Source organism: Microcaecilia unicolor, chromosome 9, assembly GCF_901765095.1.
Source record: "Microcaecilia unicolor chromosome 9, aMicUni1.1, whole genome shotgun sequence".
Taxonomy (NCBI): Eukaryota; Metazoa; Chordata; class Amphibia; order Gymnophiona; family Siphonopidae; genus Microcaecilia; species Microcaecilia unicolor.
The window spans coordinates 105288037-105314316 of NC_044039.1; the positions used below are offsets into that span (position 1 = coordinate 105288037).

Sequence of the window (26280 nt, forward strand, 5' to 3'; positions counted from 1 at the left end):
CCAGGCAAGCAGAGTACATAAGCCACTGTAAAGAGGGGGGGGGGGGGGGGGGGGGGGGGGGGGGGGAGGGAATCAGTAGTAGCAAATGAGGAGTGGAACTGAAGGCTGCTGCACAGGCTAGAAGCAGAGGCGGATGTGCTGGTGGGGCTGTCTTAGGAGGTGTAACCAGAAACAGATAGGGATGCTGGAAGCAGGAGCACCAGGACCTGGAAAACTAATGTACCATTAGTGGGTGAGAGGGGGGAGAGACAGAGATAGCCAGGCAGGGGGAAGAGAAAGAGAGAGCTATAGGAAAATACTAGGGGCGAGAGGAGGGTGGGTGTAGGGTGCCGATGCAGTAAACAGTGCTATGCTTTAGTACAGTGGGTTTACTCCAAATTTTCCTGTGCTACACTTGCTCTTGATGCAGAAAGCACTTCCAGCATGGAGAAAATCTGGAGAAAAACCACTGTGCTAAAAGATAATACAGAAGACTTGCAAAACGGTTGAATAACAAAATAACTCCTTATGTATAACACTGCAATAAAAGTCGGCACAGTTATTACTCTTCCCTCTAATGCTGGAGTAAAGATGCAGGGCTGGCATAAAGATGCAGAGCAGGAACAAAGGGCTCATCTGAGGTGAAGTGCAACACTTCACCTCACATAACCCAAGAACTCTGCTGGCCAATACGCCCTTCCCCAGTCCCATAAAAGTTCCTGCTGGCCCATGGATCCTGGACCCCTCACCTCAGTAACCTTTGACCCCTTGTACCCCTCCCTCTCCTCCCTTCCCCCAAAATAACCCCCCATATATCTCCAATGATGGGAGGCCATTCTTGCCTCTGCACTGCCATATAGAAAAAGCTGTGCACTTGACCATGCGTGGTACATTTATTTATATATGGTATTTCTACCTCCGCATTTTCCCCAAAATGCTCAGGTTCAATGCAGCCTACATAACAAATTAAGAAGCAGCATTACAAGACCATTAATATTAATACAATAATACAACTAAGCAAACTCCCCTTTATATGCCCAGGGTCTGTTGATGCCATTTTTATTTTCTTTTTGTAAGATGGTGTCATGTAAGCAGGAGCGAGTGGTCATCAATCCTGCTTTCTAAAGTAGAAATGCATGGAGGGGCTCTTCGGAAGGGGTGGAGGTTGAGGGGCCTGAATGTGCTTCCAGCCTGTTTTCTGGTGAACCAGGAGCTTTAAAGGGTGTGTGGAGGAGGGGGAAGAAATTAAGGGGGATAGGGTATTTGGGCTCCACTGGATCAGAGAGGCATTTTTGGGGGGGAGGGGGCAGGAGCAGGGGGGGGGGGGAACGGAGGCTGACTCCCTTTCTGTTAGTGCATAAAACAATCCCTACTCACACACTGATATGAAAAAAAAACGTTACACAATATTCAGCAAATGCCTGCATATTATCACAGTGGTAAAGTGGTGTGCACTTTTTTTCCTAGCACCACACACTGTAATACAACAGTAATTTGCATGCCATTAGTTTAATGTATTATGAGTAAAAATACTTTTCATTTTAGCAGGGATGCTCATGAGCTCTGAGCAAGATCAATGCTAACACTTTTATCATACTAATTGGATCCATCTATTTTTTCTGTTTCATCTAAAATTAGCTCCTCTAAACACAACAAACAGACTCAGTCTCAGAATTAAGATGTTAAGCAATCCAAACATGAAGAGCCGTCACCTTGCAAAATCCAGATTGGACCAACCTAAGGAAGTATCGATGAACATGCTCCTGCAAGAATTACTGTAAGTAAAGGATCTGATCAAGGATAAGATCATAAGAGTAGCCATACTGGGTCAGACCAATGGTCCATCTAGCCCAGTATCCTGTTTCCAACGGTGGCCAAACCATGTCACAAATACCTGCCAAAAACCCAAATCATGGCATCATTCCATGTGACAAATCCCAGGGCAAGCAGTTGCTTCCTCAAGTCTGTCTCAATAGCAGACTATGGACTTTCTTCGAGGAACTTGACCAAACCTTTTTAAAACCCAGATATGCCAACCACATCCCCCAACAAAGAGTTCCAGAGCTCACGCCAACCACATCCCCCGACAAAGAGTTCCAGAGCTCACGTTAACCACATCCCCCAACAAAGAGTTCCAGACCTCAACTATTCGTTGAGTGAAAAAAATATTTCCTCCACTGTGTTTTAAAAGTATTTCCATGTAGCTTCCTTGAGAGTCCCCTAGTCTTACTTTTGGAATGAGTAAAAAAAACATAAATAAAAATCGATTTACTTCTACTCATTCTACACCACTCAGGATTTTGTAGACCTCAATCATATCTCCCCTCATCAGTCTCTTTTCCAAGCTGAAGAGCCCTAACCTCTTTAGCCTTTCCTCATACGAGAGGCGTTCCATTCCCTTTATCATTTTGGTTGCTCTTCTATGAGCCTTTCTAATTCAATACTCAAGGTGCAGTCGTACCATGGAGCGATACAGAGGCATTATAGTATTTTCGATCTTATTCACCATCCCTTTCCTAATAATTCCTAGTATCCCGTTTGCTTTTTTGATGGCTGCCGCACACTAAGCATAAGATTTCAGCCTATTTCCTACAGACACCTATATCTTTTTCTTGGTTGCTGACCCCCAAGGTGGACCCTAGCATCAGGTAACTATGATTCGGATTATTCTTTCCAATGTGCATCACTTTGCATTTGTCCAGTCTTTCAATTTCCTAGGGTATTCCTGCAATATTTCACAGTCCGCAAATGTTTTAACAACCTTGAATATTTGTATGTTATCTGCAAATTTAATCACATCATTCGTCATTCTGATTTCCATATCATTTATAAACATGTTAAATAGCACAGGTCCCAGAACTGATCCCTGCACCACTTCATGTTCACCCTCCTCCATTGAGAGAAATGACCATTTAACCCTACCCTCTGGCTTCTGTCCCATAACCAATTCCTAATCCACACCAGAACATTGCCTCCTATCCCATGACTCTTTAATTTTCTCAGGAGTCTCTCATGAGGAACTTTATCAAAAGCTTTCTGAAAATCTAGATACACTACATCAACTGGCTCACCTTTATCCACATGTTCATTCACGCCTTCAAAGAAATTAAGCAAATTGGTGAGGCAAGACTTCCCTTGGCAGAACCCATGCTGACTCTGTTCCATTAAACCATGCTTGTCTATGTGTTCTGTAATTTTATTCTTTTTAATAGTTTCCACTATTTTGCCGGGCACTGACGTCAGGCTTACCAGTCTGTAATTTCCCAGTCACCCCTGAACCCTTTTTAAAAATTGGTGTCACACTGGCCACCCTCCAATCTTCAGGTACTATGGACGATTTTAACGAAAGGAAAATAAAGAAACACTTTCTGAATTATAGGAAGAGATTTTTAACCAAATAGCAGATATCCTCTCACTCAACTCGCTTCGAAGAAGCAAAACGCCGCACACAATGTACAACTGCAGTCCATACCAAAAACTCTCGAGGAAGCTGCATAACTTGGACCGTGATATAGATCTTAATAACCATTTACGATGCAATACGATGAGATGTTCGAAGGTACTGACATGTTTCAATTCCTTATCAAATGGCCAACTCAATCTCTGCAACTCTCCTTCACTGCACCTAGAGTTTGAGAGGGCCCACAGGTCACCATCTTTTCTGACCCAAGTAGCAACGAGGCCACAGCTGATAACAACGAAACTGCTGCGCTATCAGCATGCTATTCAAACCTTGCAGCACGCTAGGTCCAGAGATCCTCTGAAATATTAAGGACATTCGGTATTAATCGTTGCGGATCTACACAAGAATACTATCGCCAGGAGAAAGCAATTTCTAGCGCTGTGTCCTCACTTAAAAAGCACTGGGGCACATTATGGACTTCTCTTCCCAGCGACCATAAAGATAACAGCATAATCAAACCAAATCTTTTGAGGATCCAGACACACTTAAGTGTACCTGGAACAACGCAGTTTCATATTTATGGAGGAATCTATTTCTGCTAATTCAGAGGAGACCTAAATTACACTTGAATAAAATGATGTATCGCAAGTGTATTCACTACAGTATTAATACAATGAAATGAGTTTCTACTTTCTACTTTCAGTAGGTTATATGATAGGATTTATACTTCCTTCTACACAGTATATGTTTATTGATAAGATTTACTATATGGAAAATGAACGGAACAGATCGTTAAAAGGCAAACGCAGTTTACTGATAAAAACCAATTAAAATATATACACACACAAACAGCCTGACACAGGCCGTGATTCGCCCAACAGGGCTGCTTCAGGGGCTACAAAAAAATATATAATAATATGATAAAAACATATGGGAAAATTAGGTTCTTACCTTGGTAATTTTCTTTCCTTTAGTCATAGCAGATGAATCCGTTACGAATGGGTTGTGTCCATCAACCAGCAGGGGGAGATAGAGAGCACTGAAAAAACCATAGTGCCTCATGGCCAGCTAGCTCCATCTGCCTCTTCAGTATTTGAAGCTTCCAAAGCAGTGTTACACCGCAAAGTAGAATAACATGAACTTTCCTCACAGTGGATGAACGCCCCAGAACAGGAGCAATAACACAAAGGAGGGACGAACTCAACCTCCTATAACAAAACAGAAATCCTGAAGACTGTTTTCCAACTTCTCCCAATGATGGAACATATCTACAGGAAAAACTGAACATAAAACAACATCAATCACACAATGAATCACTGAGGGAGGGCTCATGGATTCATCTGCTATGACTAAAGGAAAGAAAATTACCAAGGTAAGAACCTAATTTTCCCTTCCTTGTCATCAAGCAGATGAATCCATTACGAATGGGATGTATCAAAGCAATCCCTAGATAGGGTGGGAACAAGCCACACCACACGCCAGCACTTATGCTCCAAAATGCGTGTCTCTCCTGGCAGCCACATCCAGCCTGTTATGTCGGGCAAAAGAGAGCTTAGAAGCCCATGTCACTGCACTGCATAGCTCTTGAAGAGAGAGTGCTCCAGTTTCAGCCAAAGAAGAGGAAATCACTCTTTTGTGGAATGTGCCTTGAAGGCTTCAGGCGGAGGCCAGCCAGACAGCAGATATGCTGAAAAGATAGCTTCCTTGAGCCAAAAGGCTATAGTGGCTTGAGACGCTGGAGACCTTCTGCGCGGACCTGACAACAGGACAAAAAGATGATCAGAGGTCCTACAAGCATTTGACATGTGCAGATACTGCAACAGAGCCCTTTGCACATCTAGGAGGTGCAATTGCCCAAAGGCTTCCGGAAACTCCTCTCTGGAAAAGGAAGGCAGGAAAATAGGCTGGTTTAGGTGAAACGCTGAAACCGCCTTAGGCAGGAAGGAAGGCACCATATGTACCATAACTCCGGATTCTGAGAATTGCAGAAAAGGGTCTCGACAGGACAGTGCCTGCAGCTCAGACGCCTGTCTCGCCGAAGTAATGGCCACCAAAAAGACCGTCTTTAGGGTCACATCCTTCTCTGAAGCTCGCCTTAGCGGCTCGAAAGGCGAACACTGAAGGGCCTTTAAAACTAACCCCAGGTTCCAGGCCGGACACGGAACCCGCATGGGAGGACGGAGCCGAAGCACCCCTCTAAGAAACCGTGCCACATCCGGATAAACAGCCAGGGAGAGGCCAGCGACCTTCCCTCGAAAACATGCCAAGGCTGCCACTTGAACAAGCAGGGAATTATAGGCAAGGCCTTTTTGTAAACCATCCTGCAAAAAGTCAAGTATCAGCGAGACAGAAGCCCGCATGGGTGTAATCGCTTTAGCAGCACACCAAGCCTCAAACTGGCGCCAAATCCGAGCACAGGCAACGGAAGTGGAACGCTTGCAGGCCTGAAGGAGAGTGGAGATGACCTTGCTGGAATAGCCCTTGTCTCTCAATTGCGCTCTCTCAATAGCCATGCCATAAGACCAATGTGGCAGGCGTCCTCCATGGTTACCGGCCCCTGTGACAACAGGTTCGGTATCAGAGGCAAAGGAAGGGAAGCCTCCACCAGCATCCGCCGGAGGTCTGCATACCACGGCCTCCTGGGCATTTCTGGGGCAATGAGAACCACCTCTCCTTGATGTAGCCGAATCTGCAGGAGCACTCGCCCTATCAAGGACTACGGAGGGAACACATACAGGAGGCCCTGAGGCCAGGGTTGAGCCAAGGCATCCAACCCCACCGAGTGAGGATCTCTCCGTCTGCTGTAAAAGTACAGGACTTTGGCATTTGTGCTTATCGCCATAAGATCCGCTATGGGCGTCTTCCACTTGGCACAGATCTGAATAAACACTTCGCCTACCAGTTCCCCTCTGCTGGGTCGATTTGATGCCTGCTTAGATAATCGGCTTGCATGTTGCTCTGACCTGCAATGTGAGCTGCTGACAGAAACTGCAGATGTAGCTCGGCCCAGTGGCAAATCTGCACGGCCTGCGCGGCCAGTGCTCTGCACCGAGTGCCGCCTTGTCGATTTATGTAGGCCACTGCTGTCGTATTGTCTGACAGAACTCTGACAGACAGTCCTTCCAGGGTCAAGTGACAGGCCAGAAGCGCCTGGAATATCGCTTTAAACTCCAAGCGATTGATGCACCACTCCGACTCCTTGGGTGTCCAGAGACCCTGGGCATGCCTTCCCTGGCAATGTGCTCCCCAGCCCTGCAGGCTGGCATCTGTTACCACCAGGCACCAATCGGGAAGCGCTAGCGGCATTCCTCACCGCAGCATGCTGTCTGAGAGCCACCACTCCATACTGAGCCAGGCTGCAGGGAGCCACGTGAGTCTGCGCTGGTAATCCTACTACTACTTAACATTTCTAAAGCGCTACTAGGGTTACGCAGCGCTGTACAATTTAACAAACAGAGACAGTCCCTGCTCAAAGAGCTTACAATCTAATAGACAAGTGAACGGTCGGTCCGATAGGGGCAGTCAAATTGGGGCAGTCTGGATTCACTGAACGGTAAGGGTTAGGTGCCGAACGCAGCATTGAAGAGGTGGGCTTTAAGCAAAGACTTGAAGACGGGCAGGGAGAGGGCTTGGCGTAAGGGCTCAGGAAGGTTGTTCCAAGCATAGGGTGAGGCGAGGCAGAATGAGCGGAGCCTGAGATATTGGAGACCATCGTTGAAGCAGGGAACACTGCAGAGGTCTCAGGTGCGCTCTCGTCCATGGCACCACTTCCAAGGTGGCCGTCATTGACCCCAACAGCTGGACTATGTCCCAAGCTCGCAGGCGAGGCATCCTCAGGAGCAGATGGACCCGATTCTGAAGCCTGCACCGCCTTTGGTCGGGTAGAAAGACAAAACCCCGAGGCCGTGTCGAACCGGACCCCCAAATATTCTAGAGATTGAGAAGGGGTCAGGTGACTCTTGGGTATATTGACGACCCAGCCCAGAGATTGAAGTACTGAGACCACTATTGCTGTTACATGATGACTCTCTTCTGCAGAGTCCGCTCTGATGAGCCAGTCGTTGAGGTACGGGTGAACCCGGATACCCTCAAGCCTGAGAAAGGCAGCTACTACCACCATTACCTTGGAAAAGGTTCGGGGAGCTGTGGTGAGGCCAAAAGGCAAGGCCTGAAACTGGAAATGTTTTCCTAACACCGCAAACCGGAGAAACCGATGGTGCGGGGGCCAAATAGGAATGTGCAAATAAGCTTCTTTCAGGTCCAGAGACGTGAGAAACTCTCCTGGCTGTACCGCCGCACTGACGGAGCGCAGGGTTTCCATGTGAAAATGCCGCACTCTTATTATTATTTTTTATTGCATTTGTACCCCACATTATCCCTCCTTTTTGCAGGCTCAATGTGGCTTACAGGGTGTTAATATGGTATAGTCATTACATAATCTTAGATACAGTCGGTAATGAGCTGGAGGTAGAAGAGGAATTGGTTAGAAGGTATTAGGTAAGGTCGTGTTAGAGGTGTTTTAAAGCGTTTGGGTGGTATACGGAGTAGTTTGTTTCATCAAGGATTATTTTTGTAGTGACTTGCTGACTTCCTTCAAGTCGAGGATGGGCCGAAAAGACCCGCCTTTTCGCAGCACCACAAAGTAAATGGAGTAACGGCCGCAGCCGTGTTCGGCGGAAGGCACAGGGATCACCGCTCCCAGGTGCAACAAGCCTTGCAAGGTCTTCTCTACCGCCGCCCGTTTGACGGCAGTGCCGCATCGGGACTCCAAAAACACGTCTCTCACTGGGGCAGAAATTCCAATCTGTAGCCGTCTCTGATCAGGTCCAAAACCCACTGATCTGAGGCAGTGGCGTAGCCAGACAACAGATTATGGGTGGGCCTAGGCAAGAATTGGGTGGGCACCAAGTGTTCTCCCCCCCCCCCCCCCCCCCAAAAAAAAAAAAAAATCTCAGCTTGTGGAAAAATGCTTCTTACCACCTTGACAGCAGGAATGCACTGAAAACTCAGCATGCGCAGGTGCCGGTGTTGTGGAGAGTAGCGTTTTCGTTACCATCAGGGGGAAATCTTCAGCTGGCGGAGCTTGGGATTCCCACCAGTTACCACTAAACATGTGCTACTGTTGGGTGGGCCTGAGCCATAAATGGGTGGGCCCTGGCCCACCCAAGCCCACCTGTGGCTATGCCACTGATCTGAGGTAATCTTGACCCACTCCACGAGAAAAAGGGAAAGACGTCCTCCAACTGCAGGAATCGAGGAGTGGGCCGGCGCACCATCATTGAGAGGGTCTCCCATGAACTCCAGGCCTTGAACCGGCTTGTCCGAGCGAAAGGAATTCCTCTGCTGAAAATGGGCATGCGAAGTAAACCCAGCAGAACGCCACGGGCGGTACCTTCTAGCTTCACGGAAGTGAGGTCTGGAAGAGGAGGGAACCGCCTGACCCTTGGAAGAAGGCCACAGCCTATCCTTGCCAGGCCCTTGACAATTTTCTCCAACTCCTCACCAAATAGGAGAAGGCCCTGGAAGGGCAACTTCACCAACCTTTGCTTAGGGCCATGTCAGCCGCCCAATGCCGTAGCCATAGAAGGCGGCGAGCAGCCACCGCCACAGACATCTGTTTAGCCGAGGCTCTAACCAGATCATAAAGGGTGTCAGCTAAAAATGACAAGACCGACTCCATCCGTGGTGCCACCTCCGCAAGGGGCTCCGCTCCATCCCTGGGTTGTTCCACTGCCTGTTGCAACCAAGCGAGGCAGGCTCGAGCAGCGTAACAACTGCACACAGATGCTCGTAAGGATAGGCCTGAGATTTCAAAGGACCGTTTCATTGCTGATTCCAGCCGCCGGTCCTGCATGTCCTTCAGGGCGACCCCTCCCTCAACCGGGAGGGTAGTCTTCTTTGTCACAGCCGTGACTAGGGCATCTACTTTAGGCACGGCCAAGCGTGCCAAGTGCTCCTCACTAAGAGGGTATAAGTGCCCCATTGGCCTGGCAACCTTCAAAGGCCCCTCGGGGTCAGCCCACTGAGCTGGAATAAGCTCTTGGATGGAGTCATGCAAAGGAAAGGCTCGAGCAGGCTTCTTAGTACTTGCCATCCTCGGATTACCAGAGGAGGCCTCGCCAAGCGCAGGATCTTCAATAGAGAGGGCCTGCAAGGCGTCAGAAATAAGCGCTGGCAGCTCCTCACGGTGGAAAATCCTAACCGCGGTGGGATCATCTGGATCCAGTGGCAACCCGGCACCTTCTTGTGGCTCCTCAGACCACGAAGGCCTGCCAGACCCCTCAGAATCCCCACAGCCCGACCACGGGGCGGAAAAGGGAGGTGCGCCATTCTCCGAAGGGGAATTTACCCTTCTACGCTAGTCCTGCAGCCAACTGTCTGGGGAAAAAATGCCTGACAGCAATCCCGGGCCAGCCTCCACCAGAGGGGAACCAGGTAGCAACGCAGAGTCAGACACCTGCGGCAGAGCCCTCTTTAACATGAACGCTTTATGTAAAAGCAACACAAACTCAGGGGAGAAAGGTTCACCCTGGTCTCCCGGTTCCAATCCGGGGCAAGCAGCTCCTCTGGTAGCCTCCATCGAGACTCCCCTCCAGCCTCAGACTCCTCCACTCCTGCGGGGGTCAGACCATGCGGCGCATCCAATATGGCGCCCACTGCCAGCTCCACCGAGTGGGAAGAGACATCGCTCGCCATGCTCGTGCCGGCCCTGACATCTGAAGAGCACAATTTACAGAGCCCCGCTGCGGATCTGCGCTTGCCACAACGTGAACAGCGCTTAAGAACCTCTGCAGCCATCACCGAAAACGGCGGAAAATTTCAAAATGGCGGATTCACGCCACAAACGCCCCGATCGCGGGCCCTCCCCAGAGGAGCTACAAGACGCTCTTACCTCAACAGACCGAGCCCCAGAGCTCCGCTCACGCTGCACAGACAGAAGATAGCCTCAGAATCGCAGCGCTAACAAGCGCGTCACATTTTTTTTTTTTTTTTAATGCTGTGAGGAAAGTTAGAGGCAACAGCTACAGAGGCACTACGGAGGTCCAGAAGAGTGGGAAAGGCAGGGAAAGGACGAACCAATGTGCCTGCATCCACAGAGTGTGGGAAAGGCAGGGATAGGGCAAACCTATATGCCTGCATCCACATCGGGGGCCGGGTAAGGCAGGGAAAGGCTAACCTATGTGCCTTTAAAGTGGAGCTGCAATAGCCACAACACCCCTGCTACAACTGGAAAAAGCACAGGAGCCACCCCAGGCAGATTCTTGAAGGAGCTGAATAAGCTGCATCCAACCCTGCTGGGAGATAGAGAATACTGAGAGGCAGACGGAGCTAGCCGTCCAGAAGGCACTATGGTTTTCAGTGTTCTCTATCTCCCCCTGCTGGTAGGTGGACACAACCCATTCGTAATGGATTCATCTGCTGCTGATGACAAGCAACATTCTTGTCACCTTCCTCTGGACCGCTTCATCTTCTTACATCTTTAGCAAGATACAGCCTCCAAAACTGAACACAATACTCCAGGTGGGACCTCACCAACGACTTGTACAGAGGCATCAACACCTTTTTTGTTCTGCTGGTTTCACCTCTCTCTATACAGCCTAGAATCCTTCTGCTTCGTTGTCTTCAGATCCTCAGACACTATCACCTCAAGATCCCTCTCCCTGTCTGTGCATATCAGCCTCTCACCACCTAGTACATATGTCTCCCTTGGATTTCTACTAAGTGCATCTCTTTGCACGTCTTTGTATTGAATTTTATTTGCCAAACATTAAACCATGCTAACTTCAGCAGTGAAGCGCTGCGTACGACTGGTAGCGCTATAGAAATGATTTGTAGTAGATCCTTTTCATGTTTTCCACTCCCTCCAGTGTCCACTCTTACAAATCTTACTATTGTCCACAAAAAGGAAGACCTTACCTTCTAAACCTTCATCAATGTCGCTCACAAATATATTGAACAGAATTGGCCCCAGCACCGATCCTTGAGGCACTCCACTACTCACCTTTCCTTCCTCTGAGCGTCTGTCTGTCAACCAGTTCCGAATCCAGTTCTATAAAGGGCGCCCAAATTTGGGCATGATCACAAGATATGTGCACAACTAAATTGGGTAACAAACCAATTAACTGGGTGCTATCAATAATTGAAGTTAATTGGCACCAATTTGCATTTTCATTAATGCATCTTTCTACGCGTCATTCTATAAAACTGCACACCCAAATCCCATAGTGTTCAACCCAAAAGGAGGCATGGCCATGGTTGGGTCAGAGGCATTCTGGAAATTTACACAAAAGGTATGGATAGCTTCCTAAAAGAAAAATCCATAAGCCATTATTAAAATGGACTTGGGGAGGGGGGGGTCACGTGACACTGTGATGGAGAGAGGACGTGGGTGAACTTCTCTCCGTCGCCTACCTGCTCGTATTGGAGTCTGCAAGGAATAGATTCTCCCCACATTAGCATTAATCCACAGAGCGAGGTCTGGAGAGCTAAGCTGACCATTCTATTTACTGTGAAACCGGATTATGGCAGCGCGATCTGCTCAAAAAGACAAGCAGAAGGGGAAGGTAGCCGAACATAAAATGGCGGCGTCTCCTCCAGAAGCCGGGCCCTCGGTGTCATCTGCATGGGTGGCAGAGATCACGTCGGAACTAACAGTGGTGATGGAGGACCTATTGGACCGGAGATTCAATCCGATCGAACAAAAACTAGATCGCAAGTTGGAACAGCTCAACACTAAAATAGCAGATCCGACTAAGGAATGTGTTGCGTTCCAGATGAGAACAAGCGAGGTGGAAGACCGCATGGCGATCATGGAAGGCACTCAGAAAGAAGTAAAAAAAAAACAGTGCAGGACTTGGAAAGCAAAACAGAGGACCTGGAGAATCGATCCAGGCGGAATAATATCCGCCTGGTGGGATTACCTGAATCTCTGGGTGGACGTCAACTGGAAAGTGTATTGGAGCAGTGGCTGTCGAAAGTGATTGAGTTTCCAGCCAATATGGGACCTTTGAGAATCGCGCGAGCTCATCGGTTGGGAACGCGTCAGGCCGAAAATAGGAAGCCAAGAGTTGTGATATGCAGGATTCTAAATTTTATGCATAAGCAGTTCATTTTACAAGCAGCGCGTTCCACAACAGCACTAACCTATGAGAATGCGAAGATATTATTTTTTCAAGATTATTCCGCCGGCATTGCAGCAAAGAGGCGGTTATTCTCGCCAGTGTGCTCTAAACTGTTTGAAATGAAGATCCACTTCTCCCTCCAGTATCCTGCCACGTTGAAAATTACCCATAATGGCGAACTGAAATTGTTTATCTCAGAGAAAGAGGCAAGAACTTATGTGAATGGATTGGAGCGTCGTGAACCATCAGAATTTGCTGAGACGGAGCCAGCGTGAACGGAATCCGTGGGAAGCCAAGAGCTAAGGGGGATACAACAAAGATAAGCTGCTGGTTTAGAGGGTGAACGATGGCATGAAGGTAAAGAGACATGTAAGAAGTTACACAGGTTTTGAGAAACTGCTCTCGGAGGCAGCTGTTGAACTTTATTGGGAAAGCTGATTAATAGTTAATTTTGTTGTTGGGAACATGGGGGAGGTATAGAAGGGGAGTTTAAAAGTTATGAAACACAGGTTGAGTAAATGGAGAAGTACATATGGAATCAGCAATGGGAGTTTAGATGGAAGGATATATGGATGATATATGATGAATGGTGTTAGTAGGTGCAGGGGGAGAATACGGTTAACAGGGCGAGAGTGAGTGGTGGGGAGGTAACCATTGTGGAAGTGACTAGCCAAACGGGGGGGGGGGGGGCTGGGGGAGGGGAAAGGGGAGGAGGTAACATCACAGCAATGTACATTTTAGAACACATACAAAATATAAAGACAAATATAAGGACAAATTGCATATGCACAAAGGCTGATACTGTATGGTAGGAGAGTTGGAGATGTGGGACTGCTGCAGCTGGGGCGGCAGTCTGGTGTAGAGATGAATGATACTTTGCATTTTGAAGGCAGGATAGGCGAGATGATATGGGGGACCTGATCATATATTCCTGGAATGTGGGAGATACTGGGTCACCTATTAAACGAAAGAAAATACTGGGGGCCCTGAATAAGAAAAAAACATCTATAGCTATGCTACAAGAAACCCACTTAACCATGCAAGAACATGAAAAACTGAAGTCTTGGTGGGTGGGCACACTGATAGAGGCCCCAGCGGTAGGGAAAAAAGCCGGGGTGGTGATATTATTCCATAAAGCGCTGCAGATGATTCAGAAATATATCTTTAGCGACCCTGAAGGTAGATATATTATTGCAAAGGTGGCGGTCGATGGAATGCCGCTGTTACTGGTGAATGTATATGCCCCCAATATATATAGTAAGAAATTCTTTAAGACCTTAATAGTAAGGATACAAAAAATTAAAATACAAGAACCACACATACGAACAGTGATAGGGGGAGACTTTAATATAGTGGCCTATGCTAATATGGATAGAACATCGGGAATAAGTAGAGAATAGGGGAATCTATGAAGGGGATTCCATTAATTTGTGACACGTTAGAAGTAATAGATGTGTGGCAAATTTTAAACCCAGACTTGAAAGACTACACTCATTATTCACGTGCACACCACACCCAATCTCGAATAGACTACATCTTGATAAACGAGGGAGGCCTTACTGATATACAAGAAGCTGGCATAGACCCCACTATAATATCAGATCATGCCCCGATATTTCTAAAATATCATAGACTAGGAAAACAAAGTCGACAGCGGAAATGGACATTTCCCTTAGAATTATATTATGATGAGGAGTTCCTGAGCCATATAAGAGACAAATGGATGGAATATAAGGTACACAATGAGAGCCATCAATCAGATCCAATACTGTACTGGGAGGCTGCAAAAGCGGTGCTCCGGGACGAAATAATTGCATACAGTACTCAAAAGAAGAAAAAGAGAGAAAAAGAAATATTACGGCTAGGCAAACAATTGGTTTGGTTAAGGCGTAACTATGGGAACAAAAACTAGAAAGCCCTAAGAGAGCAGATGTTGGCCACGCAGACTAACCTTAACATACTAATTCATCAACGAGCTATTAAATCTGCTACATATTATCAATACCAATTGTATAAATTTGGGAACAAGCAAGGTAAAATGTTAGCAGGGCTGATTAGAAGGAAAACCGGACCCCCCAAAATATTGGCCTTACAGCATCCCTCGGGACAAATAATGCACACCAATGATTAAATCTGACAAATATTTTTGGAATACTATAAAAAACTATATCAGGCACCAACAGAGGATCACTTGGATCCCGAGATGTATTTATGCAATGTTGCATTACCTCAAATAACGGAGGGTCAAAAGGGGATGATTATTAAACCCATTGACATTGACAAGCTTACTAGTGCTATTAAAAGAAGTGCTTTACATAAGGCCCAGGGACCCGATGGATATCGGGCTGAATTCTATAAGCTATTAGAAGCCAATATTGCCCATCCACTTCTGCAGTCCTTTCAGAGGGCAATAGAACTAGAAAGTCTACCTGGGAGTCTGAAGACGGCAGATATAGTAGTGTTTCCTAAACCGGGGAAAGATCTGGGTAAACCGGAATCTTATAGGCCAATATCCTTAATTAATTATGAAGCTAAACTGCTAGCGGGGATCTATGCTAATAGGCTAGCAAGGATACTACCAGATATAATTGCATTCCCCCAGGGAGGATTCATTAAAGGTAGACAGATAGTCAAGAACATTAGAAAGATATTGGCTTCAATAGAGTGGGTGAGAATGATGAAAGAAGATGCCTTACTTATCAGCTTTGACGCCGAAAAGGCGTTTGATAGGGTGGTCTGGGAGTTCCTCTTCCAAACTCTGGGAGCCTATGGGTTTGATGGGACCTTTATAAAAGCAATAACCACGATATATAAAGAGCCTACCGCAAGGTTGTATGTTAATAGGGACTATACTACAACATTTGAGATCTCTAGAGGTACGAGGCAGGGATGCCCGCTCTCCCCATTATTGTTCGCCATAGTATTAGACCCGTTAATTAGGTCGATATTGGAAGATCCAGAGATCACTGAGGTACGCATGGGGAGCCATGAGTTCAAAATTTCAGCATTTGCCGATGATTTATTAGTACATTTGACACAACCTTGTATTGCGTTACCGGTGCTGCTAGAACGGTTTCAGGAATACGGCTCCTTTTCGGGATTTAAATTAAATATGCAGAAATCGGAGTGTATGTCTACATATGGAAAGATACTAGAGCGATGGGAGGGGGACTTTCCATTACGATGGACCTTAGGTGAATTTAAATATTTAGGAATACCACTCACAGCGGATCCCCAACAACTCTACAGGAAGAATGTAGATGCCTTGCTTAGATATATGAGGCAGGCATTAACCTCCTGGCAGAATCTGCCGTTGACATTAAGTGGCAGGATTAGCATGTACAGTATGGTAATTTTTCCCAGATGGCTGTATGTGCTTAGGCAGCTGCCTTTGTATATGCAGGCCGCTGATCTTTGTCAGATGAGACATCTGATTTCCCACTTTTGCTGGGGGGGGGGGGGGGGATAAACCAAAAATTAAACTGGAACAATTGTTTGGAGGGTTGCAGATGGGAGGGCTAGGACTGCCTAATCTAAGAAGCTATAATTGGGCGTGTTTGTTACGTTATATGGCAGAATGGGTTTTCGGAACTGCAGATTTCACACCATGGGAGTTGGAAAGATACCTGTTTGCACCGTACCATCCATATTATCTTTTACATACAGCCAATCAAAGGATTCCCCAAGTGTGGAAGAAACATATTTTATTAGTACCAATGAGACGGGCATGGTATTATCTAGTCCAGAGATTGGGGAAAAACCCAAGATGCACGGATATGCTCCCACTAGCAGGGAATGAAGATTTTGAGTCAGATATAAATTCAGTTAGATATCACAAATGGGCTCAGGAGGGTGTGGTGGTAGTGGCGGATTTATTTAACAACACGGGAACGTTGAGGACGCAAGAGGAAATAAGACAGATAGTGGGGGACAGTAATGTGGACTGGTACTCGTACCTACAGGTGAAGACATATTTCAAGACTGCTCAGGAGTGGATGTTCAAAAGAGATGTTTTCATTGCTAGAAACTTTCTTTTTGCCCCCAGGCAGCCAGCGGGTTACGGTATCGGTGCTACATAGTGCAGTGACAAAATTACTGACTCCTAAGAACTAGGAAGGGGTGGCGCAGAGGTGGACGAGTGACATAGGAACGACAATCCGAGACGGGGACATTCTCGAATATATGAAAGAGATCAAAGAAACTATGCAAAGTACAAGGCATAGAGAGACCCAATATAGAGTACTTACAAGGGCATATTTTACACCTAAGCAGGCCTTTTATGCAGGACGTATAACAGAAAGTAAATATCCAAAATGTGCCCACATAGATCAGACCTTGATCCATATGTTGTGGGAGTGTGGATATGTGAGACAGTTCTGGAGCAGTATACAGCGATATTGTGAACATATAATGAATAAACAACTCTCAATGACACCTCAGATATGTCTATTAGGATATAGAGGAAGTGGGCATACATTAAGACGCTCGGAACGTCAATTTATGTATAAAGCATGTATTATAGGGAAAATGTGTATAATGCAATATTGGATACAAGCTGATTCGCCCTCCTTCTGGCATTGGCGTAACAGTCTACACGTATTAGCCACGTGGGAGGCCAAAGATGCTAGAGGAACAGCAAAACGGAAAAAGGAATATTGGACAGCCCTATCTTCAAAAGCTTAATAGCAGAGCCCACACTTTACTTCTTAACATCATACAAATGTATAACCAATAAAATAAAGTCGAATGTGCATAGATGGAGTAGGCTGAAAGAGGGAGGAGCTGGGAGGATGGGAAGGGGGGGTAATGGTTTAGGGAGGAATGTGAATAACAGATGAAAGAATTGTCATAGTTACCATTTGTTAGATGATAATTATAAATGATATAGTTTCTTTGTAATACATGAAAGTTGTATGTAAGAATGTACTGTCAAATAAAACAGTGAATAGTAAGAGAGACAAAGGAAGGGGAAAGGGAGGGGTGGGAAGCTTAGGGATAAAGAAAAAGCTAATTGACGACAGGCAAAGGACCGGCAATTATTTGTTGCATCAGTCTTGTTTTCTTGTTGCAATATCATGTATGTATATTTTGCATGTTACGTCAATAAACAGATTTAAAACTAAAATGAACTTGGGGAAAATCCACTGCATATTTCTAGGATAAGCAGCATAACAGCAAACAACCAAAGTATACAGACAAAAAAAGCAACACTGGGCCTTCAAGACTAGGACAGCAGGAGTACTTTATTAACAGGTGACCCAACACGGGCCGTGTTTCGGCGCCAAATGACGCCTGCCTCAGGGGTCAGAGTATTGATACTGAAATGTATAAATAATGTTGGTCAAATACCTCAACACATTAACGTGTTGTTCAAGATATCCGCTGTAACATGAAAAAGCAGGCTCTATCAAAAAGCCTTTTCCTGTGCACCGGTAAAATAATGAGTGGAGTGGAAGAGGTAGACTTGAATCGCTTGTTTACACTTTCCAAAAATACTAGAACTAGGGGGCATGCAATGAAGCTGCAAAGTAGTAATTTTAAAACAAATTGGAGACAATATTTCTTCACTCAACATGTAATTAAATTCTGGAATTCATTGCCAGAGAATGTGGTAAAAGCAGTTAGCCTAGCGTGGTTTAAAAAAACGTTTGGATAACTTCCTAAAAGTTCATAAGCCATTATTAAGGTAGACTTGGGGAAAATCCACTGCTTATTTCTAGGATAAGCAGCATAAAATGTATTGTACTGTTTTGGGTTCTTGCCAGATACTTACAACCTGGATTAGCCACTGTTGGAAACAGGATGCTGGGCTTGACGGACCTTCGGTCTGTCCCAGTATGGCAATACTTAAGTACTTCTGTACTTATTGAATACCACAGATGTGCGCCCAAACTAGGTACTTGGAATTATGCCTGGTTTCAGAAGGTGTAAGTCCTGGCACCCAAATTGGTGCTATATGCTATTCTAGAAAGAGAGCTCAAACCAGAGCACCCTTTTTAGAATAGAATTGGGTGCTGAATCTGGTCCACTATATGTAGTACAAAGTCATTGGGATAAATACACAAGTGGCTTAACTGAAGGCAGATTATATGTATAATGTGGTAATGTAAGATATGAGGAACTGGTATAAGTTATACAGAGAGCAGCAAACTAGTCCAGGTGAGGAGTAGATAGAAGGCAACCCCAATCTATTTATCCTGTCCACATATTCTCTTCTGCTAGTGACAATGGAACGAAACAAGCAAGGCATGCTCACTCATACAGGAGGAGGATCAGAGAATTGCATATAGAAGTTTTATATTCTGAAAAATGTCTGTACACATTAGCCAGCCTTATGGCTTCTGGACATATATGCAAGTTTGTTGAACCCTGAAAAAAGCCGTCAATTGTCAATCCTAGCTTTATGAGTCCAGGGTAGTCTCACAAGGCCCCCTTAAACGTTTGGGTCTAAAGCTGTGTGTAGTTTGTTATTGGGCAGACTGGATGGCCCGTACAGGTCTTTATCTGCAGTCATTTACTATGTCCCTGCTCGCTACAATACACATAGCAATCATTAAAATTCTCCTGTGAAAACTATTAACTAAATTATTTAAAGAAAATGAAATACATAATACCTGTGTGTGTTGTATCTGTAGTGAATGGGAGGGTAGCTACGGGGGGGGGGGGGGGGGGGGGGGGAGAGAAGGAGGAGATAGTGGGGTAATTTGAGGTTGGTTGGTCAGCTGCAAGGGTCTGGCTAATTTGGGGAGATGGAAGCAGTTTGGAAGCTGAGGAGAGTACAGAATTCCTCCTAGCAAACTGCCTCATCCCTAACTTCTGTGTTTCGGGAGCAATATCTCCAAATAGGTTAGTTTAGCACATACCATGACAGGAATGAACCTCACTCTTAAGCCAGGGTATGTGAAGCATAATCTCAGCCTCTCACCGTATGTACATTTCTATGCTGTGGCAACTGGAACTACTTCTCACACAGAAATACACTGGGCTATTTGGGGGGAGTTGTTTATTTCTTTCGCATTCCCAGTACACTCTGGCCCATTTTCAAACCTGATATGTCTTTCCTCCAGGTTTTAAACCCAAAGCTAAAGCTTCATTTTATTCTGTTAAATACTCAGAGTTTGCTTCTAAACATTCGACCCCTTTTGTAAAATTCTTTCCAATTTCTGTTGGGCTAGTCAAGGCATTTTCAGTGTTGGTACCCGAGTTACAGTACTCATTTATGCAAATACACAGGCAGTAGATGTTCTGCTTTCCTATAATCAAGTGAAGTTAGTTCTACTCCCTTGGTAACTGGAGCCAGCAAAGGGAGTGGAGGAAGAGGGACAGGGTCTGTTGGTAATGCTATGGAACTTTCTTAGAGGAAAAGTAGTGTTATAGTGTAATTTTGTTATGCTCTAAACCAGTGTTTCCCCAAGTCCAGTCCTCTCCACCTCCATGTGCCATTGCTGCCAAGGCTATGACCCTGAACCCTTTTTGTTCTTCAGAACCAGATTTGCATATAATGGAGGCAGTGTATGCAAATAAAGTGCATGCATATTCACTGTGGATATCCTGAAAACCTGACTGGCAAGGAGTACTCCAGGACTGCATTTGGGAAACACTGATCTAAACCACTCTAAATGACTGTAGCCAGTGAAATGGTCATCAGCGAAAAGTTATTTCAACAACTAAAATTAGAAGTTGTACAGAACTAAAGAAATTCATTAAATGCAACAAAGCATTTCAAGGCATGAGGACAAATATTCATATGCCTCGTCCCCAAACACTTCCTTCCACAAAGGCCGTATAAATAGATAATTACCAATATTACATTTCAGGTGTATTCCTGTATAGTTACAAAATCGTCTTTATAAATGACTTTGCAGGGTGGCAGTTCTACAGGGTTACTCATTGAAGTATAAAGCCAGATGATGGACATGCTTTAGTGCCTACTTAACAGGAATGCAATTAAATATGATAAAGCTTGTACAAATATTTGTATTCAGTCATCAATCCACTATAGAGTACCGCAGTAACTGAGATCACACAGTAAAGACGGATAAAGATGCTTCAATCCAGGTATGTCAAACTCATGACTAATGGTGAGCCACTACAGCATGTCCTGCACTAAATATTGTTCTCCCTGCTCTCCCAATTACAATTACTTAGGAGCCAAATTTACATTATGTAAGTAACTAGATGTTAAATTTAGAATGTGCATTAGGTACAACACAGGCCACACAAAACTTCCCCGCAGGCTGCGTGTTTAACACACCTGTTCCAATCCCTACTGAAAGTCTTTCATATGAGAATCAGCACAAATACAGACAAAACTTTCATTGTCCCTATTCTTTTTCCTTCTCTCATCTCTAACAGAATTTTTCTACCTGGCACTCTTTCACCATACCAACTTTGCAATACTGCTCTAGGCAAGTGCTTAACCAATTTAACTCATCACTGAATACAAAAAAAATATTACTAATCTCCATCTGCAAGACCTAGGATAGTTCACACACAAATGTGCCCACATGTAACAGCATTTCTAACCAATCCACTGGTGTTAGCTTTCTAGCACTTGTTTGAAAATAAACTGGCCGATTCATCAGAAAAGCATGATTAAAAAAATAGAATTCTATTCAAATATTTCTAATAGCTATTTTCAGCTTTAACAATGCATACATTTTTCTTTTACTAAAGAACCCATTTAATAAGATGCAATAAGCATTTAGCACACGGTCACAATAACCATCACCTTGCTAATTCACATTACCTCGTTAGTATTCACTCTGTCCTGGAGGGCTGCCAAGGGATCCGGTTATCAGAATGTCCCTCATGAATAAGCATGACAGCTTTGCATGCCTACTACCTTGACTGCACACAAATCTCTGTCATGCATTTTCACGAGAGATATCCTGAAACCTTGCACATTAGTAACCCTGGAGAACTGGAAGTGAAGACCCAGGCTCTAACTGCATAGCCTATAATGGGGTGGGGACTATGCACTGCAGTAGCTCTGTCACTGTTGTAAATAAACAGCAGCAGTAAGAGCATTTGCACTATCAGTACACTTACCGTGCAGGAACTGCATGGGAAACATGTTAGAGAAAACCACAACATATTAGTGCACAGGTTTTGCACCTATCATATGGTAAGTAGAACACTTTTACCACACTTTAGCAAAAAGACTTAGTTTCAGAACATTAAGAAGAGCAGCAAAGACAATGATTAAAAGTAAATACCTTTGAGAAGCAACAAAGTAAGAGCCAGACATAAGTATTTTTCCCATAGACTTAAAACGGGAAAAATCCTTAGCTCGTTATGCCCTCAAGTCCCCAATTAACACCCTGGATAAATAAGCCACCGAAAGTTTAGCAGTGAGAATTGTTACAGTAAGAGCCCTTTTTGGCGTAGTGGTCCTAAAATAAGGCACCTAATACACTGGAAAGGAACTATATCTTAGCTATATGCTTTGTCTTAACTGACAAATACTGGTAAAAACGAGGTGTACGAACACACCCTTTCAAAAGCCTACATAATCAACGATTCTGAGCTGAATAAAAAAAAAAACAGTTAAGCCACCAATATATGAAGCACCTTAGGCAAGAAAGAAAACACGTGGGGCTTTATTTAGTACTGTGAATGAGTAAACATGAATATTATTAAACTAAAAGGCAATAGCCTAAATCCGTCCACTCAAGGGAACCCCCCAATCATTGTTTTGAAACGCTAGACTGCAGCTGTCAGAATACATTTGCTCTCCTTTGACAGCTTTTCCTACTCTCCGATTCCATGTCTCAGCTCCTCTCACACAGAACTTCGATATCCACTCACAGCACAGCGAACCAGATAATGATACCAACCAACACACACAACACACCCCCGGAATAAGCAGCCGGCCGCACACCGGCTATCTTTACGCTTCCGAGGGGGGGCTCAGCCGGATGCCACAATACGGGCCAAAATGGCGACCCCGGAGGAAGCCCGCGCGTCGCAATGGGTCAGGGTGACCAAGGTTTTTCTCTACTTCATAGTAACCAAGCCAGGTATGAAGCATTACACGCTTGGCGCCAGTACCTGTAGCTCGGCCCTCTCCACCTCCCAGTGCGCTCTCTCCATCTCGAAGCGGGCCCATTCGTGCTGGATGTAGTGTAGGATACCCGGAATAGTGTACTGTAACGGCCGAGGTCCGTCGCCTCCGCCACCGTTGGTAGGCTCGGGTTGTGGAGGTGGCGATGTCTGCTGCCCGCCGCCCGCTATCCCCGCAGGTTGGGGACCCAGAGGCCCTGCCGGCGATTGCTGCTGTGGCCGCGGAGTGACTATTCCTCCACCGCCGGGGAGCTCGTCCATGACGCAGAGCAGAAGCAGGTTTAAGGAAGGAGCCGGCTTGTGCTGAAGAAGAACGTCCGGTTGAAATCACCGGCAACAAGGCTTGGGTTGGTTAGAAGGGGTATCAGGCTGTCAAAAGCAGCAGGCTATCGGTGGCCGCCATTACAGTCTCTCATCCTCCGCCTCCTGCCTCTCATCATCACTTTGCCCATCTCCCTCCGCTCCTGTGGACTGGGGGGGGGGGGGGGGGAGGGAAGGAGCAGCGCCGCACTGCCCCACGGGTAATTTTGGGAGCCGGCGCTGCCTTTTTTTTCACCCGAATACAGTAATGACCGCTGGTGCGCATGCGTGGCGGAGGAGAGGGAAGTAGATAGACAGTGTTGTGGAGGGAGGATCGATGCTAGTGTATCAGAAGCGCGAGTGACTTCTTGTGACGTGAGTATGCGTTTTTCTCAACTTTGGAGTATCATCAGTGATGAATTAGTTGGTCACATGAAGAAGTCTCTCCACCTCTATGCGTCATTGCTGCCAAAGCGATGACCCTGAACCCTTTCTGTTCTTCAGGACCAGAAGAAGTTGGTTGTAGGCAATTGTATTCCGATATTAAAGATTTCCGAACAATAATTTTTCTCAACCTGTCACTCTAGTTTGGTAGTCCTGGGTGGTCGGATATAGCAACCTCTAATTCTGTAGCCCAGGGGTTCTCAACCCAGTCCTTGGGTCAAACCAAGCCTGCCTGGTTTTCAAAATATTGCATCATTGTATGCAGATCTATTTCATGCATGTTAGTTGTGGGTATCCTGAAAACCTGACTGGCTGGGTTTGCTCCCAGGACTTGGTTATGAACCCCTGCTATAACTCTATGTCTGTTTTTATTTTTAACAGAATAAGCAGATTTAGATGGCCTTACAGTCCTTGTCAACTACTACAACACATTTACATAGTGCCACAAGTTGTATGCAGCACTGTACAGACACATAGATAGGAGAGTTCCTGCTGTGTGGTTCTTACTTTCTAATGGACATATGGCCAGTAAAGGACAAACATGGAACCTGAAGTACAATCAGAATGTTAGGGCAAGTATTTTCTCCCCCTTCTTTACTTTCACCCATTGACCGATGGCTGGACCCAAGGGCTTCTCAAACTGTGGGTTGTGACCCCAAATGGGGGCACAAAACCTGCATAGTCCCATACTGGGCAGGCTGTAAATAGAAATGTTAGCCTGTGCCATGGGAGAAGCAAGAGTATTGCATGCGTTCTGTGGTTGATAAATGGAGTCTCAGCCACAGGAATGTTGATAAGTGGTGCTGTAGCATAAACTATAACAGGAATTTTGTTAGAGAGGAGCTAAAGAAAATAGAGTACTTTCATAGTCTGTTTCTGTAAATGTCTTTTCTGGACCATTTATATCCATTTATATAGATGTATAATTATTTTCATGTTCCAATGACCTTCTTATCATGATCTGCTGAATGTTGACAAGATTAAAAGTCTTATGCTGTTACAAATTTAAGGTGCTTATGATGATGTTTAGAGCTCTGAAGGTTGACACTCAGGAAGTATTTGTTAGTGAAGCTGCACTCTTATTCCCTAGCATGCAATCCTGTTCATCTCAGGAGAATTTGCTGGACCCCTCCCCAAAGCCAGTACCACCTACTGAGATGATTCCTCTATAAAAGATGATTATGACAAGTATTCTTAGTAGTACTACACAACTGTTCCAAAATACCAGTGTCACAGGCACCCTAAATAAGACTTGGTGGGGCTCTTAGCCTCCCCAGACCCGACCACGACCTTCTCCTCTGTTCCAGTTCTGCTACCACCAGGACTGCTGCCTTCCCAGCTCTACAGTAGCAGTGATAAAAAGTGCAGGAAAAAGACATGGGACCATGCAGGTATTGCTCCTAGCTCTCCCAATCCTACCCCTCCGACACAGGAAGTTTGCCTCAGAGGGGGTGGGGCTGACAAAGCTAGTCATGGCGCATGCAGGGAAATGATCCCGCTTGTCTTCCTGCTGGTTTTATTGCTGTCATTGCAGACCCAGGAAGGCAGAAAAAGGGTGAGAGGTGGGGAGTGAGGAGAGCAGAAAAAAAGAGAAAGAAATAGGATGATGTCAAAGGAGGAGAAAAAGAAAGCAATGGTGGGTGGGGCAACAGACAGAGGGCGAGAGAGGAGATGCTACATGGCACTTGGGAGATAGAGAGAGAGAGGAGAGGCTGCATGGTAGGGGGGAGACAAGCAAGAATTTAAGAGACTGGGAAATAAGAGGAGAAGGAATAAGCTCTGGGTTGAAAGAAAGAGTTGGAAACCTGTAATTAGACATCTTGAAAAAAGGGAGATTGGATACAGGCTAGTAAGAATGAATGAAATCTGAATGGACAGATTCATAAACAGGGAAGAAAGCTGAAAGAAAAAAAAATCACTTTCAGAGATGGATGTAGTGAAGGAAGTGGAAAAGATAGGAGGAGAGAGAAAAATGGCAAATGGAAGCCCTTGGAAAGAGTTGACAGGAAATCAGCAACCAGAGAGAGACCTACACAATTAGAAAAATTAAGAGCCCCTTTTACTAAACTGCTCTAGCAATTTCTGGCGCAGCAAATGAGAGGAAACCTATTCAGTTCCTATGGGCTTCCTCTCATTTTCTGCACAGCTTAGTGAAAAAAGCCCCAAATGGCCAGACAACAAAGATAGAAAAAAGAATTTTATTTTTACAGTTTGGGATGAAATAGTGTGGTAGTCTTGTTAATCCACTTTAAACATCAATAAATAAAAATAAACAAACAGAAAATAAAGTGATACCTTACTATTGGGCTAAATACTATCCTGACCTGAAAATGTAGAAAAGTGCCTGGGTTCACTGAGATCTATGTATTTGAAAAAAATAAGTAAAAGAAAGTTCTTCACAAAATGAGAAAATAAAACAAGGAATCTGGTCACTATGGGCAAGTTCTCCACAAAAGTAGGAAAATGAAAAAGGAATCTGATTGGTCACCATGGGCAAGTTCTCCATTTCTGTGGAGAACTTCCTGTTTTTATAAATAGGCCCTGTCTATAAGTCTCATTGTTCATTTTAACTCAGGGCCTCTTTTATCACTCTTTTATCACTCAAAGTGAATGAGCTTTGTCGGCATTACTGTGTCGGGGACCGCTAGCGTGGTTTGATAAAGGAGGCCCTCAGTTTGTAATAACAACACATCACCTGTCTTGCTCGGTGTGCTAGTTACAATGACCTTTATTTGTTATGTATGTTTCTAATGGGCTCATTTACTAAAGCTTAGTGGGCACTAATGGATATTAGTGTGAATTAAGTAGGTATAATATAGGACACGCAGCATTTAGCACTCGCTAAGCTTTATTAAAAGAGTCCCTAAATTAGTTAACTATTTATTAATAAAATGACCTTTTCAAAATCTCTGCTGATCAGAGCTCAGGGGGTTTTGGCTGAAATTTGTTTGACTTAAGGGGTACTTC

General features: G+C 45.2%; 2 protein-coding genes across 10 annotated transcripts in view; one reads left to right on the forward strand and one right to left on the reverse strand.

Moving 5' to 3' along the window:
* Positions 1 to 23035, reverse strand: part of STRN3 (striatin 3) — a 309869-nt gene extending 286834 nt beyond the window's left edge. For all 3 annotated transcript variants that reach the window (XM_030215282.1, XM_030215281.1, XM_030215280.1), the window contains exon 1: positions 22558 to 23035. In XM_030215282.1, the coding sequence (XP_030071142.1) occupies positions 22558 to 22830 (273 nt within the window). In that variant the 5' untranslated portion in view covers positions 22831 to 23035. The remainder of the gene's footprint in view (positions 1 to 22557) is intronic.
* Positions 22453 to 26280, forward strand: part of AP4S1 (adaptor related protein complex 4 subunit sigma 1) — a 113487-nt gene continuing 109659 nt past the window's right edge. For 5 of the 7 annotated variants that reach the window (XM_030215285.1, XM_030215284.1, XM_030215286.1 and 2 more), the window contains exon 1: positions 23164 to 23244. The gene's annotated coding sequence lies outside the window, so the exon portion shown is untranslated. Of the gene's footprint in view, positions 22527 to 23163; positions 23245 to 26280 lie in introns of those variants that run through there. The other 2 variants (XM_030215288.1, XM_030215289.1) reach the window with 2 other exon arrangements.